At 36.2% G+C, this 19882-nt stretch overlaps 1 protein-coding gene across 5 annotated transcripts in view; it reads right to left on the bottom strand.

Moving 5' to 3' along the window:
• Positions 1 to 19882, bottom strand: part of REPS1 (RALBP1 associated Eps domain containing 1) — a 79510-nt gene that overhangs the window by 6685 nt on the left and 52943 nt on the right. The window contains exons 9-16 of one of the 5 annotated variants that reach the window (XM_058566170.1): positions 17133 to 17254; positions 13510 to 13590; positions 8138 to 8225; positions 7105 to 7206; positions 4973 to 5045; positions 3505 to 3623; positions 2222 to 2286; positions 95 to 280 (exon numbers count right to left, since the gene is read on the bottom strand). In XM_058566170.1, coding sequence (XP_058422153.1) covers positions 95 to 280; positions 2222 to 2286; positions 3505 to 3623; positions 4973 to 5045; positions 7105 to 7206; positions 8138 to 8225; positions 13510 to 13590; positions 17133 to 17254 — 836 coding nt within the window. The remainder of the gene's footprint in view (positions 1 to 94; positions 281 to 2221; positions 2287 to 3504; positions 3624 to 4972; positions 5046 to 7104; positions 7207 to 8137; positions 8226 to 13509; positions 13591 to 17132; positions 17255 to 19882) is intronic. The other 4 variants (XM_058566171.1, XM_058566172.1, XM_058566173.1 and 1 more) reach the window with 4 other exon arrangements.

Below are 19882 nucleotides of genomic sequence, written 5' to 3'. Positions count from 1 at the left end.
TCTTTTAGGGGTTCCTCTGTGTACAGACAGGCTTATGAGCATGATGTCGGAAGAGATTCCCAGCAGAAAATTCGATAAGCCCTTGAAAACTGACCGTCAAGACCTCTGGATGTTTCTCAGTTTCATCATCTTGTTCTTCATTTACATTTGATGCAGCAAATACTTCAAACTGGCTGAAATCTGCAAAATTTGGTTGTTCTGGTATCTGCTGAGGTGAGGTACTGGTGTGGGTCATTAGGCCGTCAGCATCCACTGGGCGATGCACAACGGGACCAGGAGCCTACACAATGGTTTAGAACAGAGGAGCAAACATTTTATTGGTGTATGTGTCAGAGTAGCCTTCTTTTTCTCTGAAAATATATTATAAAGATGCTCTGTTTTATTATCGGTAAATTCAGGGAGGTAAGCTACAGTAACATTTAGATCTAATAAACAATAAGGGAAATGCTAAGACACTCAAAAAAATTAAGATGACAAATATCCAACACAAAAGATATTTTCACAAAATTCTTATTGCAAAGAAAGTGCATAGAAGGAGAAGGGAGGGTCTAGCCCTACTCTGATTCTCTTCTTGCATCTATCTTTTTCTTAACTGGGCTACTGCATAATGGTTTATTCTTTAAAAAAGATATTTTTAAAAATGTTTCATTATGTTTCTAAAAAGGTTATTATTATTATTATTTTTTCCCATTATCTCTTTATATATTCATTTCACCACAGCAAATGGTCACAGATTAAACCAAACTGTTGTCTGACTCAGTTGTTTGACAATTCCATTTCTGTTGCAATGTCTTCCTTAAGAGGAAGCAACATCTTTTTCTCTTTTAATTTGCATAAAAAATTGAGTTTTAAAAAGGTTATTATTTTTAAAGTGTGAAAACCAGGGCTCTAACTCTTCTCCCAAAACTCACAGTGCACTCCATTCCTTTGCTAGACCAATCCTTCTAAAATCTCCAATTGAAAAATACATTATTTTAGCCAAGCAGTATGGATATGACAGTGAACAAAACAAGTAAGGCCCATGCCCTAATAAAGCTGACAGTCTAGTGCAGGATCAGAGGCAGTAACAAGGAATTAAAATAGAGTGTGAGAAGTTTTATGACAAAGGAAGTACAGGATGCCACAGGAATAAATCTAAGATTTCTTTCTTGCTTACCTTTTAAAGATTCTCCATCTCCTACAAGAAATAGTCTATCCTTCTTAGTGTGATATGAGAGGCTCTGCCCCGTCACTCCAGTTGTACTGAACCAACCAGTTTTCCCCTGAAGAATATGCCAGACCTACCTCACACCTCTATAGCTTTGTGGATGCCATTCCTTCTGGTTGGAATGCCCTCTTCCTGAGAAATATGACTTGATCTTTCAAGTCTCTGCTTAAGTCTTAATTCCTTCATTTTACTTACACCTTTTCAATATGATCCCTGACTTTACTAGCCAGTAAAACTGTGCCAAAGCATTTTATAAATATGTCTACTGCAGCACTTCTATTATAGTTGTTGTTTATAGATCTGTCTTCCCCACTAGACTGGTTCTTGAGTTAAGAGACCAACTCATTGAGTTTCACGGCTTAACCCCAGTAAAAGTATTTTTGCTGGCACTTTAGATAAATACTAGAATATTCAAATTTCAGAATCTTTTATGATTTAGAAACCACCTTTTTAACTGCAAATATCCAACTTCAATTTAAGAATTTAACTGAAAAAAAAAAAAATCAGCCAAATTTATTCATGTAAAAGGTAGTGAGTCAGTCACATAAAACCAACAGCTATAATCCAGAATCTATCCTGGAACACAATAGTATCGTGCAGATCAAAACAATGTCCACCTGGCAGGGATGCTGAGGTCACTAACACTCCCTTTACTGCTGCAGCAACACATCCAGAGAGATGCAGTGAGGTCACTGAGTCACTGCTACACCCAGGACATAAATGGACATCCCATTCTCCCAATCCATTGTTCTTTCCACTAAACCCTCCTTTGTTAAGACATTATCATTTGGTTCACTTTAAAGCTTCTTTCAAAAAATAACTCTTACTATTATTGGAATTTTTAGCTTCCAAAATAAGACTTAGCTTCCTTGAATTAAATGTTCATTAAGAATGACAATTAGGTAATTCTCGATCTTCAAAATAACTCTAGAATAGAATCAGATACCTAACGGACGAATTGATCGCAGAGACTGTAATACCTGATGTTTAATAATGAACACGCTGGAGAGTTACCTGTGAGGGCTGTGGTCTTGGAGGCACTGCAGGAGGATGGGCCACAACTCCAGCCTGCTGTTGTCCTGCGTGAACACAAGTCTTCTTTTTAGTAAATATATAATTACTTTGCTAGTAGAACCAAAAAGCTGAATGAATGTGATCAAATGATCAAGATTTCTAAGAATGGTTGGTAAGTACGGGAAGGCAAATATTATCTTGTAAAACTGTCTACATGTGACCTACTGTCCAAATCTCATGGCCTCTTCTCAGACTTTATTTCTCTTGTTCTGCACTCTTGACGTGTTCCTGTTTCCATAATACTATACATTATTGGTTTTCTTCCCATATTTCTGACTGCTCTTTAGCTATCAAGTATGGAAACTTCCAAATTTTCATTTAACATTTTACTCTATCATTTCTATGTAAATGATTCTCAAATAATACATCAATCTTTCTTAGCCCACAAGTCCAACGGCCTGTTGATTATTTACCCTTTTCCTCATCATTCCAAACTCATAATGTGCAAATCATCACCCTCTGTCCTAACTTTTCTATTTTGATCAACGTAATAACAATATGATCAGTTATATAAAAATGGAAAGCTTGGAGTGAGTTATGACTGTTCTCTCTCCTTTGTCAGCTAACTTAAGACTTAGCTTTCCCTCCTTGATATCTTCACATCGAATTTCTTGTGGCGTCTCTGAGGTTCCTATCTTTATCATTTGAACTCAAACACATTTTAGATAGTCTTTAAGAAAAAAAATTCTCTCATCTGATATCTTTTAAATTCAAAATTTTTCTTCAGATAAGTATCAAAAAATAAGACATAAAATGTTGTGTGTCTTTAATTAACTTTAAAATCAAATGGTAATATATAATATGGTTCTCTATCCCCTACCCTGGTGGTCTAGTGGTTAAGATTTGGAGCTCACCGCCACGGCCTGGGTTCATTTCCCAGTCAGGGAACCATACCACCGTCTGTCAGTTGTCATACTGTGGTGGCTGCATGTTGCTGTGATGCTGAAAGCTATGCCACTGGGATTTCAAAAAATATCAGCCGGGTTACCCATGGTGGACAGCTTTCAGCGGAGCTTCCAGACTAAGACTAGGAAGGAGGATCTGGCCACCCACTTCTGAAAAAAGTGGCCATGAAAACCCTATGAACAGCAATGGAGTATTGTCTGATACAGTGCTGGGAGGGGAGAGGATGGTGCGAAAAGACCAGGCAAGGTTCCACTCTGCTGTGCACAGGGTCGCTAGGAGTCAGAATTGACTCCACAGCACTACAACAACACTCCTACCTGTGGTGACTGGAAAGGTCCGATTCATGTCTAGAGATGATGATCTAGAATGAGAGGGCTGTGGCCTTGGAGGGGGAGGTGGTGGTGCAGTGTTGTCAGGCGAGGTTCCTGAATGAGACCTGCAAAATTCGCCCCGTTATCGTTGGTCACTCTACTGACACTGGAACTTTTTTCTGTTGAAGCATTCAAACTGGGCTAAGCTGCAAAGGATCTTATTGGTGTGACATTTTCTCAAGCAGGTATACAAGTATTACAGTGTGCACTAAATGAGTGGTTATTTAATGTGGCAAATAATCTTTTTACAAAGTATAATTATACATTTAACAAATTTCCAAAAATTTGAAAAGAAAGTTATTCAAGGTAGACTGCAAACCTAGTCTAATGTTTTCCCATTTTATTAAAGGTAACATTAGCCTGAAAAACTAGTTTCAAAAAAGAGAAACTACGCTTAGATACAGTTAGCTTTCCACTTATTTAAAGCCCGAAGTTGAGGTAGACTCTGGCTCAACTCTTTGAGGTGCTCATTCCTGTGTTACCACAGGCTGCTTCCATTTTAGAGGTGACTATACTCATGCTCAACTCACCCTAGAGATTCACCTGTCTTCCACCAAAGCCTTCTACAGTCTGAACAGAATCTCATGGACTCTGGCAATCTGATCCTCACTTATAGGAATAAAATGCAGAATAAAATTGGGGCTGGCCCAGTGGTATAGTGGTTAAGGTCGTGCACTCCACTTCAGTGGCCCAGTGCTCGTGGGTTCAGATCCTGAGCGCAGACCTACATACCGCTCACCAAGCCATGCTGTGGCAGGCATCCCACATATAAAGTAGAGGAAGATGGGCACAGTAATGTTAGCTCATGGACACTCCTCCTCAAGCAAAAAGAGGAAGATTGGCAACAGATGTTAGCTCAGGGCCAATCTTCCTCACCAAAAAAAAAAGAAGTAGAATAAAATCCAAGATGACTGAGAACTCTAAGAAACACAAGAAGAACTAACTACATGAAGAAGCAGCCTTTTGACTCCATAAGCTCTCTGAAGATTCTATATTACTAGTCTCTCTCTATATCCTCCAGGGGTGTGGCAAAAAGATACTTACCACTTATAAAAAGTGAGAGGAGAAAGATGCTTCTGTCTGGATGGCATTTTAAAACAGAATTCTTTTCGTACTTGCCATAGGGCTATAAAGGAATCCTGCACATTTCTGCTTAAACAGACTCTCACTGTTTACCTATAAGAAGGACTGTATTAAACTGCCACTGCCAAGAAGTCATCAGCCCTGTCTCAACCTTCCACAGAGAATCAAAATTACTTCCCTTCTACGTAAGTCAATAGGTAACCTAACAGCCTTCAGAGAAGTGAAGCACTGAAGAGGAGAGAAAAATGATGTATACTTGGTTCTAAATAATTTTAAATATTAAAGTATAACAAGATATTTTAATATGTTTGTTATCGACAGAAATACTGACCTTTGACGAGTTACATTGTTTCCAATCTGTTCTGGGTCCGAAGTAAAAGAGTCTGAACTACTGTAACCATCTGCTGATAAATGGGATATATCCTATTTAATAATAATCATTTCTTTACTTTTTACACTATAGACCCTAAATATAACTAAATTATTGTTTCAAATCAGAGATATTAAAAAATTGGCTAAAAAGTTAACAGTTCTTCCCAGCGTTATTAACTGTAACAAATAAAATAAAAATAAAAAAAATCACGGCACATTTATACAACAAAATACTACACATATAGAAAAGTTACAACCTAGAAAAGTCAATATTTACTGACACAGAAATATTCAAAATAAGTTACATGGAAAGAGGTTACAAAACAGTACATATATTATAATTTCATTTTATGTAAAAATATAATATGTGCAGAATGAGGATTAAGGTTGACAACGAATGTTAATCATGGTCATTTGTGGAATAGTGAGATTATGAATAATTTTTCTTATTTTTATTATGTTTCTACAATAAGTTTGAATTACTTTTGTAATGAAAAAAGTCATTTTTAAAGAATAAATTAGAAAAACTTAAAGAAAATATTTAAAAATTGTCAATGTGAAAAATTAAAAATTTGACAAGGGAATAAAATCTGCTTACACAATAATAAAATATATGTAATTAAAAAGAGCTTCCCAATTTTTCACCTGAGGAAATATCATTTTCAGTTTTTTTAAAGCCTTATGAAGGAGTAGGAATTCCAGAAGTAGACTAATGGTTATGACACAATACAGAAATTTTAAAATAGAAACTAAGAACAATTTGAAGGAATATTACTACATACTTTCGAGAGTTATAAATTGAAGGGACTAGTTATTTGGTTTAGTTTCATTTCAAAACGTATCCCTTTCCTTTTTCTTGTCAAATCACTGAATTATTTAATTGGTACAATAATGATGCTAAAACTAATGTATTTTCATTTGGATGTTTTAATAGGCACCTCAACCCGGACTCCTGGTCTCGCCCACAAACCTCCTATCATAGCCTTCCTTCCTCAATTCCCAGTTCCCAGGCCAAAATCCCTGAAATCATTTCTCTCTCATATCCTACACCACATGGGTAAGCAAATGTAGTGGTCTTTTCCTACAAAATGCAGTAGAATCGACCACTTCTCAGTGCCTCTTCTGCGACCACCCCAGGCCAAGCATCATCTTCTCTTGTCTGTATTTTCCTGTCTCCTAAATAGTCTCTCCCCGGTCTGACTCCTGCCTTCTCCTGGCCTATTACCAACACAGCAGCCAGAGTGATCTTGTTCAAAAAGGAAGCTCAGATCACGCCACTTCTCCCTTCAGAACCTTCTACTGCTTTTCCTCTCACCCAGCAAGAGTCAGTCTTACATGGCTCCCCAGTTACTGTTCTACCACTTGCTACCTCTGCTTGCCAAGTTCGCTAACTAGGTCCATTCCAGGTGCTCGCCTGCCGTTCTCAGGAAAAGTAAGGCACGTTTCCTAAATCAGGGCTTCACATTTGCTGTTCCCCGTGCCTTAAACGTCCCTCCTTCAGATATTCACACAGCCGAATCCCTCATCGCCTTCAAGTTTTAACTCAATGTCATCTTTTGGTCACACCTTCTTAGACCATCTTATTTAAAATGTCACTCTCTCTCCCCTTTTCCAGCTTTACTTTTACCCAGGGTGTTAATTACCTCCTAAGATATGAGTGATTTTTTTTCCTCTTTCCCATCTCCCCTACAGAACTGAAGCTCCACAGAGGCAGAGATGTTTTTCTGTTCTGTTTACTGCTGACTCTCCACTGTCTAGAACTGAGCCTGGCACAGAGTATTCAATTAACACTGGCTGAAGGAATGAATATGCACCATTTCTTGAGAAAGAAAGAAAGGAGCTAGTGGGGAAAAGCCAGTGGACTAATCTGGCTAATCAAGAGGGATGGCACACAGGAGGCCTGCCTCGAAGCAGGTTCAGGCAGCAACAGGCAACTATTTATTCATACAGAGGGCAGGGTATTTAAAAGGGTTGACTAGTCTCTACTTTATTCAGTGAAGACAATATTAAATGGCTATACATTTGAATTATTCAGACTCTAAATCCAGACTTAAACTTCAAATGGAAGATGTAATGCTATCTGTCACTTACCTACAGTGTTTCCAGAAGCAAATTTCACTGATGAATTTATCTTATTTTCTTCTGTAAGGTCGGATGTTTTCACAAGTAATGGGCTGGTGGGATTAGTATGATCTAGTGGAGAATTATTAGGTAAAAATACAAGACATAGGTATTTGAATTAATAAATTCATAAACCTCAGAATGCACGGTAAGACTTTATTTAGATATTCCAAAGAAGTAGTAGGTAAACCCATGAGATATTAGACAAAATAATATTTTTAATAAAAGCAAATATAAACCTCTTTATATAGAATTTTGTTTTCTGCCATAATAGAAGATATTTTATAATAAAAAAGCCAATTTTATCCATGTAGGGCAATTACTTAAACAAAACACCACACAAATGGCTGTAAAATAAGTAATTTATGATGTTGACATACGGAAAATCTCTCTCTCTTGGAGAAACCCTAACTAAAACATTTAATCTAAAATAAGGAGAAACTTCAAGAGTTCAAGCAAAACATATAATTTCAAAGCCAAAATTTATTTTAACATATACCTCTTCAGTTAAAACTTGAACATACTTTAAATGTAAATTCACAATAGTGATCATAAAAACATAAGTCACATTTTCCAAATGTCCTTATTTAAAAACTTTGTTTTTTGTTTTCTTTTTGCTAAGGAAGATTCGCCCTGAGCTAACACCTGTGCCAATCTTCCTCTGTTTTGTATGTGGGTCACTGCCACAGCATGGCTTGATGAGTGGTGTAGGTCCACGCCTGGGAACCGAACCCGGGCTGCCGAAGCGGAGCATGCCAAACTTAACCACTAGGCCACAGGGCTGGCCCCAAAAACTTTATAATTTAAATTTAATAATTTTCTTTTTAAAGTTGTAACATAAATTAAAATATATATGCAAGCACACATATATATGTATAATTATAGAAAGTAGTATGTTAAAAAATAAGCAATTAGGAAAGAAATCTGAACCCTGACAGAATAATTACTTGTGTATTTTAGTTTGATGCTAATCTAAAACACAAATCAGCAACAGCTTCCTTACCACTGCCAGCTCTTTTAAGTTCCATTTCCTGCATGTGAATTTTGCTTGGAGTCATACGAATGGGAACGGGATGAACAATAGCAGTATCCTAGAGACAAATGGGAGGAAACAGAATATGTATTAAAAATGCCAAGCAGACAGCATGAAATAATCAAAACTAACAACACTTTAAAAACTGGTAGACTTTCTCATTCACACTAAGGCAAGCATGAAAATTAATGTTTTAATTAAAACTTCTGAAATTATATTTAAATTGTAAAAAAAATTATACATGCCTAATAATCTGATTTATTTTTATAAAAGGTACATTTTAACTTTTGAGTGATGAAAGATATGAGTGAAAACAATGATCTTATAAAAACATAGTTGAAGACAATATTCAAAGGAAAGTATGAAATGATTGGATGAAATTATACAAATCTGAACCTTTGAGGCAAAAGTGAACTATTTCTTGAGAATCCCAAGATTCTCAAGACTGAACACATTTTCACTAAACTGCTCAAGAAAACATGATATTTTTCTTTTTCATGTATAAAACAAGGTTAACGAGATGCCTGTTACACTGTAACAGTAGGCCTGATACATAGATAGATCAGTTCTATAGATAGGCTTAAAATTTAGCACAAAACTTCCACAAAGGAATCCATTTTCAGAGAGGAATAAGTGAGACTCCTAACACTCTAATACTTTTTCATGACTGTAACATATCTGATATTCCCAAACTTCACAAGTGGCAAGTCTGGGGGGTAGGGAGAGGGACCTGGCAGCAGAGACTTTGGACAGAATGAAAAGAGCAAGGTAAGGAAGAGAGGAGGAGGACGAGGGCAGCCTCGCAGCAAGGGAAGGAAAGACAAGATGCCCAGCACACAGGTGGAGACCCCAGGGGAGGAACCAGGATGGGGTCAAGCATTTGGCTGAATAGCAACAGACCAGCTAAAAACCCTGCTAAGGGGTTCAGCTCCTTCCAGTTCATTTTCTGTATGTGCTGCTGCTAAAGACTGAACTTGAGATCCTTAAATTTCAAATATCTAGTAAAGAGTTTATAATTTAGTGTGAAGGATAATGACCTTTCAGTTTAAGTCAGACACTGTTTTGGTGACAGTGTGGAGTAACACCAAGCCCCTGTTGGAGAGAAGTAAGTTCCAGCACACCACTTCTTGTTTGACAGGTCTCCTTGCTTACTCTCATAATCTCTAAATTCAAACAATTTATAACAAATGAATTCTTTATTGCAATTATACTGATAAATCCATTCACAGTAATTTCATGCCCCCACATCAGTGAGATTCTGGACAGAGTTCATGTATTATCCAATCAACCTGAACCAACATTTCTCCACAACTCTAAAATTACAGTTATAAAGATGAACACTATGATGGGTAAAAGTTTAGATTTCTCACATAATAATGGGTTACTCGCAGGAAAATATTTATAACAATACACTTCAGATGTTTGTTATGTTTATGGTTATAAAAATCATGGCTTTAGGAATAACTGTACTATTTTCTTAACTTGTAATTTTAACAGCAGAAATAACTGCTATGAGAATCAGAATTTAACATTATAAGGCAAGATCAAAGGAGAAAGAAATGATAGTTCATGAGACAATAAGTTCTTATTCCAAACCCAAATCAAACTAGGAAAACACAAGCAAGGAAAACTTAGATGCTTTAACTCATAATATTCATCTAATACACATAAATTCTGTGTATGAAACCACATTTATAAAGCTTTTAACAGTTGGAAATATTAAGTAGCCTTTACATATAAATGGAAGTCACAATGGTGCCAAGAAAAGAAAATATGAATGTTCTATTCACTCTCCAAATAATTTTCATAAGTTTCTGTACCAGCAAATCAATTTTCTACTGCATACTTTAGTCATACAACTACTGCTTGCTATGAGACTGCAACAGCTTTAGTCCAGTGGATCCTGTTGCTAGCAAGACAAGGCATTTCCTTGAAGAGCTTTACATCAATGACCAGGCCTAACCTCAGACTAGCCTATCAGAATCTCTGTTTTTGACTGTGATGTGCAGCAGGATAGAGAGTTTTGTCTTTCAGCATTTCAATATCCAAATGGAAAACCATGAAAGCCTGTAAGCTTCTGAGTCCTGAGCCACAAGATGCCAAAGTAACACTTTCTCTGCCCCAAACTAGCGTCCTCAAATTTAAAAATAGAGACTCAGTAAAAAGACAGATTGGCAGGCTCTGCCTACTTTCTTCTACATATTCAAATTGCCCAAAGCCTTTAGGAAACCCATTCCCAATCACTCATTGCATATTTGTAGCATATATTTGGGTACCTGATTTTATATAATTTAGCACTTATTGAATATTATGGTATGCTCACATATCTGTATTTTCTACTTGCCTAAATCCTACTATCCTCTCTGTCTGAATCCAGCCCTCCCTACGCTCTATTCCTGTGTCACTAACTTAGCTCAGGCGCTCATCATCTCACTCTCTCTAGATCCTATCAATCCTTCACATTGTTGCCTGAGTCATCTTCCCAGCTACCTCTTCCTCACCCCTTCTTATCATGGTACTTCTTGTTAGCCCCTTGTGTCTATGAGATTAAGTTCAGATCCTTGTCTAGCATACAAAGATCTTCCCAGTCTGGTTTCAACCACATTCTTTAGCCCCTATCATTCCCCTATACACATTTCTACCCTATACTCTCACCACACTCAACTGATCCTGCTCATGGTATTTCTCTCTGCTTGGAAGGCCCTTGTCCACTTCTGCCAATGCACAGTTTCTTTTAAAACTCAGCAGACAAACATAGCCTCTTTTGTGAAAACTTTCCCAAATATACTGGGCTGAGTTATACAATTCTCTGCCCACAATTTTGTTCACAGCTACATATGATAATTATCACAATCAGCTATATTACAACCATCAACTTGTAATAAGTAAGCTGTGGTCCACTTAAGACTAGAATTTTGTTTTTGACATCTTTGTATTCCTAGAGAATGCCAGATGCACCTGGAACGGGCTCCACCAAACCAGGGGAGTTGTCTGGGCATAATCAGTGATCAAACTAACTCCCTCTTCACATCCTGAATTACTCAGAAGTTCTATAGCACTCAACAACAGGCATAAATTATGGCAAACATAGGGCACTACACTTCTCATCAGTCTAGAATTTCCCAGCAGGAGCAGATTCTACCAGAGGCTATTAACTGATAAGCAGTTCAACAAAAGTAATCACGTTTCTGGAAATGAGATATCAGAAACTCCATTTCAATGCAATTCTGGGAGCCTAATAATTAAGCATCTCAGTTTGCACGTGAGGTCACCGCACTGTGTGACAGCTGTCTCTAAGTGCTACAGAGCAGTTTGAAGCTTTCCATAGGCTTCCACTTTATTGACCAAATGCCTAAACATCAAATTTTAGGTTTTTAAAAATATTTCATTAACTATTTTCAACACTGTACGGTATGTTAACTTCATAATAGAACTGCAGTGGTATTTTCTCCTACGTGATTCTCTTCTAATCTGATGTTATATATAAGCCTTGCAAAGGGTCATTTGGGACTGTGGCTACAGGCTGAGTCTGCAGATAGGCAGTATGTTGGATAAGTATTAAATGAAGGTTAAGAAACTCAGACCCTCAGTGAGAGCAGGGTCTTCTCCTAATTGAAAGTTTAAAGTGAGATTACTAGTTGGAGAACAAAGTTTAGACTTGTTTGCCATCGTAAAAGAAAAAAGATATTTCTAGGTACCAGATGATCAATATTTAAGACTGCCAACTTTATCAAATTTAGAGGTCTAAATTCAAGTTTAAAATGTCAATTACCCATTTTTAATTTTCCAAAAGCCTCCTGACACACTAGAGATAACAAAAGAAAGTGTCAAGCCATATCATTAAACATTAGAGCTGGAATTCACAGTATGACTGATTAAGGGTTAGAGAATAAAATGGAATTTCTTTATTGCCACATCAAACCTTCCTTCCCAATAAAGCACTTTAAATAGAATTAAATTGACTGTGTAAGTAGGGGATAATAATAATATGGAGAAATGAAACTTAGAGTTAAAGTAAAACTTTCTTTTAGCTTACAGCAACTGTCACTGCCCAAGAGACCTTAATCATAGCTGCTACTATGCAGCAAAATTCTAAGTGTTGCCTTTCGATTTCTCCTTCATTTCTCAGAGATTAAAACCAAAGATTAATGCCCCCAAAGTAACAAGAAAAGAGAAGCAAAAGGCACAGATGATCTACATATTAATTGGCTCTTGAATAACAGACTATAAAACAGACACTTAAAATACTTCCATACCTTATCTGTTTGATTTCAATATAACGCATCCTCTATATTTCAAATAGATATAAATTCTTCAAAATTATAACACACCAATGATCCATTAATTTAAATTGTTGAAGATATACTATTATTTTTAAAAACCACTTCTCCTAAGTCCACATTAAATAAGAGGCCATTTTTATATTTAATTAATAAAGGCTGTCTTTGATCAGAAACATCTAAAAAGAATGCCTGTGTCACTTTCTCCATCTTTCCACCCAACTCATTTTAAAAATCCTACCTTTACTCTCTTCTTCCCTTCCTACTCACTTCCTTTTCTTTTTGAAAGGTGCTTATTATTAGCATGTCCTTTTCTTTAAAAGAGAAAAAATGAAAAGGAAAAGCAGGAGTGAACAGTGAGAAGAATGATTAACAGCTAAGGTTTTGAAGTTTTCAAATAATTTGAGGGACAGGTGGGGCATATACAGAATTAATTCTATGGGGACAGAATTTATTTCTTAAACCAAGATGTGAACTTTGTAGCATTTTCAAAGCAACACTGCACCACAGGAAGACAAGACAGAAGCTCCTTTGCACAATGGGAATCTCTGACCAATGCCTCTGTATGGTTTTGCTGAAGTTGATTCTCTTTAACAGAACTCAACATACTAAAGTCAAAGCTGTACCATTTGGACTGTTAAAATAAAAGATCACATTGCATATTTACATACATAGTACATATTATATGATGTGTAAGCATACAAATAAAACAGTATTTACTAAATGTCACTACAGTGAAATAAGCAGTATATGTTTAATATAACATACACTTAATTAGCAAATGAAAACAAGGTCAACTAAATCAATTGTCACAAAATGCTTCTCTAGACACATGTACCAGATTTTTAAAACAGACAGTTTTCTCTCACCAAAATAACTAGAAGATACAAAGAATGGTAAAAAACGTTCTTTCCACCATTAAGCACACAAAAATTGAAAAGCCTGCCACCGTTTCCCTCTAAGCACTCCACCGAATCATGCATATCAGCTAAAAACCATAATGAATGGAAATTTGGGTTAATAAAATTAATTTCAAACAAGCAAGCTAAGTGATTGACTTACAGGATCAGCTGGTGCAATGTTAGAATCAAATTGGGTCAGAGTTTGTGAGCTTGAAGAGCGTTCACTAAATGTCTCCCACTGCTGAACAGACAGAGGAGAGACAAGTCAGCATGATGAGAAAGATGGAGTAAAAGACCACTGGAGAAGATTTAGCAAAGTAATTCAGAGGTTGCACTGCAAGTTGTATTTCACAGGCCTGACAAAATTCTGTAATTTCTATTTTTCCATAAACATTTTATACTTATCTAAGCGGGGTCATCTTAACGTAAGGTGAGCAGTGTCCCAATCAAACGTACAGTAACAATTTACTGCAATCTCCACAGAAGAGATTCAAAACCTTACAGAATTCAAACTCAAAACACAATACAGGAACAAAGTCTAAGTGGTAAGAATGGCAACAAAAATGTAAAGGGGTTTGTCTTGACTAGAGAAAGAATAACTAGAGAAGAAAATCCTTCTTTCAAAATTCAAATGTTAATATATTGATTGATGATGTCAACGAATCTTGAATACCAAAGTCTTTGTCAAAACAAAGCAAGTCAGTGTGACTTGCCAGTGCGACCCCTGAAAGATGATTCTATTATGTACGTGCACGTATTTTATATATATGTATAGATATTTAATAAAATATAATTGAGATAAAATGCAAGAATTCTGGAATTAATATGTTTGGGCTTATGTCAATCTGTAGCAAGTCAACCCCCGCCATCAGCACCACAAACAGGGCCATGCTGGACCACAAGACAGAACTGCCCGTCAGGCACCCAGCCCCACCCCATGCTGGAAACACCAGAGTGCGGCCACAATGAGAGCAAATCAAGCATCTGAGTGTGTGTTATACATAGAAGACGTATTTTGATACGAAATACTACTCTTCTAAAAGAGGTACACAAATTATCATACCTCTTAACATAGGTGGAGTGATATGTCAATATTAATTTTAGCAAATTCCATTTGTTTTGGAAATCTTAGTAATAAAATAGTATAGAACTTTTATATCAAAACTGTATTAAATTATCATTAAAATTTGATTCTTGAGAATTATCAGTTATATTCTGAAGAGGGAAAAACATCTACACATATACAATACATACACACGAATGTTTACACACAGACACACCTACCCCATTAACCAAAATCCTCTTTTTATAACTCAGTATGGAAAAGTATACATTGTTATGCTTCAAAGTTCGACTTACTATTCAAAATAGTGATACTTAATTTGAGAAGACGTAGAAATGAAATATTAGCAAATGAACACATTGATGAAAATTATCTACAAAAATCGCTAAAACAATCATTCAACTTTCCCTACAGATTAGTCTTGAAATCATGAAAATTAAGATATACTAAGAAATACTGATGCATTCAAAGTGTTTCCTGAATGAAGAAAACCCACAATAATTCACTTTCATCATGGTACATCACTTCACGGATGTGACTGACCAATATTTGTTAAACATAATTAGTTTCTTCAATAATTATTGTTGCATAGGTACAGAAGGAATTTTTTAAAATCCTAATTATCTAACTGTGGAGAAAAGTTCAGATGTAGAAGACTTCTGCCAAATAGAAGGCATTTATCTATTTGGTGGCATTGAGTTTCACTTGCTTTCACCAGACTGCATGTAAGCTACCTGGAGAGCAGAGACACCTTATCTTCCTTATTCAGAACAGGGTTTAAGGGCAGCTCTGGAACCAGGACTGGAATCCTAGCTATGTTACACAGCCTCAGGCAAGTTATGTAACCTCTCTGTGCTACAGTTTCACCATCTGTAACATGAGATTAAGGATCCCTACACCATAGGATTGCTATGAGGATGTAAAGAGTTTATACGTATACAAGCTTTTGAACAGAACTGGCACATCAAAAGCGCTCAATAAATGTTAGGGATTATTATTAATGTTATTATTATTAGTTATTATTATTAGTATTATCCCCTACCTACAGTGCCTCATCCATATTTGCAGGTACTAGAATATTAGCGCTTTGTGGAAGAAAATTAAATTATACTTTAATTCCATATCCTAAGTAGATATTTTTAATATTATTAAAATGTCTCAAAACCAACGTTAGTTTTATTAACATTCTGATTTTTCCACATATAGTAAGAAAAAAAATAATTATGACATTCATGACCTTATTACCAAATACTACAAAATGAAACTTGTTAGGAACATTTAAAAAGGGAAAATGCAACTACTTAAATCAGAATTTGGAAGGGACTTCCATTCCTAGTCTTTAATGATCACACACAATTTTATTTAGAATGAAGATGGGCTTTAGAACTGAGACGCTTCAGAAAGAGTTGCTTTTATTTATGAACTGACATCAATGGAATAAAAATATTCTTTTAATCTGATATTGCTTTTAAAAAACGACATAAATGAACAAATGCAGCAAAAACAGTGGTTTCAAGAACACTGACCCTACTCTCTATAAAGCCTTTCTATCAGTAAATTCTTTCAAGGCTTAATTCCTCCTTCTGGAAAAACACTTACAGAAATGGTCTTACATCCGATGGTATGATGGACAGTATGATGCTATAATGTCTCAGACACAGGGATCTGTGATTATGTCAAAAAGCAGCAGCAAGTACTTTAAATCTGCCAGTTACTTCTCTATTTCTCAATTGTCCAAAATCATCTAGTGTCTCTTTAATCCAGTACTTTTATGGCTTTAAAAGACACAGAAAGCACAGAAGCTTAGAATTTTTTCCTGAAAGTCAATAAACTTTTATATTTGTAGCACTACTTACAAGTAATACAAAAAATTGTAAAAAAAAAAAAAAAAAAATGGAACTTGTTCACAAAGAAAACTGCTTTAACGGGCTACAGCTGTGGTTTTCAACTGGAGTTCTCCAGAGCACTGAGTTTTAACAGAGGGGCCTCCGAGGGTGCTTTGGGGAGGCAGGGCCTCAGGCCCTCTTTCCATATTCTAATCAGAGTGGTCCTCCTTTTATTGTTTTATATAATGGAGTTCCAAAGTAATGGGGGGGGGGTGCGCCGCACAATATATTTGTCTCAAATTCTGTTTTGCACGCTGTGCTTGGTCTTATATAACATATCCTTAACCACTGCATTTAATAGGGTTAAATCATCCCATTCTGTATTCAACAAAGCTAAATTATTATAAGTAGCTTGGGTTGTAGAAATCCTTTTTTCAAGTGGAAAGCTGGATTAGTGACTTCTCATACCACTTCCAATGCTAAGAATCCAAATATATTATCACATACCTTGCTTACAGGAATGAGAAGGTAGTGTGACACAGTGGGTCTGGCAGTTGACTGAAGGTCAAAGGACTTGTGTTCAAATCTTAGCTCTTGGCTATGACATATCTTGGCCAAGACATTCACCCTTTTGACTTAACTGCATGTGTCTGCCCCGTCTAATTCACAGGGTTTTAGTAGGAATAAGTGGTGGAAACCAAATAATAGTATATACATGAAAAAGTACTTTGAGAACCTCAGAGTCACATAATTACAAACATTTATCATAGTTATATTTGATGTGGTCTCAACTACGCACTCATGCTGAAAGAGCTATCTGCTGCAATTACTCTGCTTGGAACTTCTTACCTTAACAAAGTTAATGTTAATGAAAGAAAATAGAAGTTTGCTAACCTCACTGCTCTGATTCAGCTCAGGCCAAGTCTGATTTAGTGACGGCATCGACGGTGACTTGCTTGGAGGTGCTTCTGCAGGAGAGCCTGAATAACCTACCTCACCTGGTTGATCCCCAACGCCTGCAATTAAAAACAGAGAAATTCTCTATAAACAACATATTTTACTTTAGGAATATTTACTTATAAAAAAACCTAACAGAAGATTTTAACAAGCAGTAATTTAAAACCTACATTTCCTTTCCTCAGGTTCCCAAAATAAACATTTCAACATTCCTGCTACTTACTGTCTACCTGAAACCATAGGTCTTCATGAAAATAAAATCTAGTTGGGAATAAACAGAAAACAGAGTGTTGTACATAACAATGCAACAGGTTCAATCATTTTCTGGTAACAGGGACAGATCCGTACCGGTTCCCAAGGTGTATTTCACGGAATAGTGATCATTAATGTGCTTAAAAAATTAGGTTTTCTATTCAAATAAATTTGGGGATACTACAACGTCCTGTTGGAGCATCCCCATGCACATTTGTGTATCAAAAACTTGTAATGTCTTAGAGCAAATAAACTTTATTTAAATCAGTTTTTCTCAAACACATTTTTTATCAAATAAAATCCCTCAATATTCACTTGGAATATACTTTGGGAACTGCTGATTTATACTAATCCATTCACATTTTCTCTACAAGTCTCCCTTGTTACCAAAAAGTAGCATATATTTATAAGACAGAGAGCAAAAGGATAGGAAGAGTCCCAGACCCGGGCAAAAAGCAGTCAATAAACCACATACAGCAAACTTTTATCATTAGGCTTACTGGCACTTACAGACTTAACTGAGATAGCTACAAATCCATGACACAATTTCAGAGGGGTTTTTAGACGATTATGGGATAGCATACCCTACTTCTAATTAGTTAAGCCTTAATTTAAAATATCTCTTAAATTATAATTTAAAAACAGAAGGAATTTCCATGGTAACTAAACACTCATTCCAATCTTCCCAAATTTTACATGGCTTTGACTATAATCCCAGTCTGAAAATCACATTAATTGCCAAATTAATGAAGAATACCTAATTTGTTTAGAACCCGATTCTAGTATCTGTCACCACCTCACTGTTTGACCATGGGCAAGTTGAACAAAACAGCACCTGGGTTTCTCCATCATAAAAAAAGGCATTTGCCATTAAACGTTAGTTAGCACTGTGCTTCAAATTTCTACACAGACAGCTATATAATAACTTTGTAACATATAGGTTTCAACCTTTCAATCTATTTATAAAAAAATCCTTCACATTTTAGTGCCTAACATAAGACTAATATACACTAGGCAAATATTTACTGAATGAATTGCTTTCTGTGTTCTTCATTTAAATTCATTCTCCTTTACTGTTATTTTCTGAGAACCAAAATTAACTATTGATATTTTGAAAAATTTCTCTTCACCCTATTCTGTTACAACATGACTCTCTCTAAATATTTCCCCCCTTTACTTACCCTGACATTATTTCTTTACAGTCATATCCCACTGCAATTTTTTTTTTTTTTGTGAGGATGATCAGCCCTGAGCTAACATCCATGCTAATCCTCCTCTTTTTTTTTTTTTTCCCAAAGCCCCAGTAGATAGTTGTATGCCATAGCTGCACATCCTTCTAGTTGCTGTATGTGGGATGCGGCCCCAGCATGGCTGGAGAAGTGGTGCGTGGGTGCGCGCCAGGGGTTCCGAACCCGGGCCACCAGCAGCGGATCGCGCACACCTAACCGCTAAGACGCTGGGCCGGCCCACACTGCAAATTTTAATTTGTAGTCCAGCATCATATTTTGATAAATTTTTGTTTTCTAAGGTCAGGAATCGTTGCTATTTCTTTCTTAATCCTATCCCTTTTCAGTAAAAGTGTTAGAGTGATACAGAACCAGTGAGAGGCAGAAAGGCTTCAGATAAGGCTCGATGAAGACCTCGTAACTCAAAGCTCTTAGAGAAAAACGAATGAAAAAATTATTTATGGTAAATAGTAACAGCAAATTCCTTATGGGGATAGCTTGTGATTTTCAGTGCAAACAACACTTATGGACTTTTTTCTATAATAATAAGGGAAATGAAGTTAAGGAAAGGAATAATGGCTATAAATATGACAGTTTACTGAAAGTGAAACTCTTTCAGGAGGATGGTGAATGAAGAAATGTCTTTAAGAGATTCCCCAAAGCAGATATGAAAGAAAAGAAAAATAAATACAATTAAAATAGTATTAACTATAGGATGATTAATTTTCAAAAGAACCTATTTAAAGTCAGACTATATTGCTTACGTTTCAAATGTCATCTTAGGGCAAAGTAGGGCCCTGGTTTGCCTTTCTGGATCTCCGTTCTCATGATGTTTTCTACTCACAAATTTAGGGCCAAACTGCACTCCACTCCCCTCACAGCAGTTATGATTTGGGATAGATTCTGAGAACCTCTTTGAGTCCCTGGCACAAAGCTGCAGTGGGTCCGGCCTCTCGAGGCTGAGAACTGAAATGTTATTCACCCAAATAATTACACTTCATAATTATTCCAATACAGTAATTTTCCTGGAGTAGCAGTTCTAAAAATGCGGACCACGGACTCCTGGGAGCCCCTAAGACCCTTTCAGGGTGTCTGAAAAGTCAAAAAGATTTTTGTAATCATTTTTTTTTGTAATAATAATGCTTTTTTTCTGTGTTGGCATTTGCACTGATGGTCCAAAAGCAATGGTCGGTAAAATTGCTGGCTTAT

Source organism: Diceros bicornis, chromosome 23 (assembly GCF_020826845.1).
Source record: "Diceros bicornis minor isolate mBicDic1 chromosome 23, mDicBic1.mat.cur, whole genome shotgun sequence".
In the NCBI taxonomy this organism is placed as follows: domain Eukaryota; kingdom Metazoa; phylum Chordata; class Mammalia; order Perissodactyla; family Rhinocerotidae; genus Diceros; species Diceros bicornis.
This window is presented reverse-complemented; position numbering and strand designations above follow the sequence as displayed.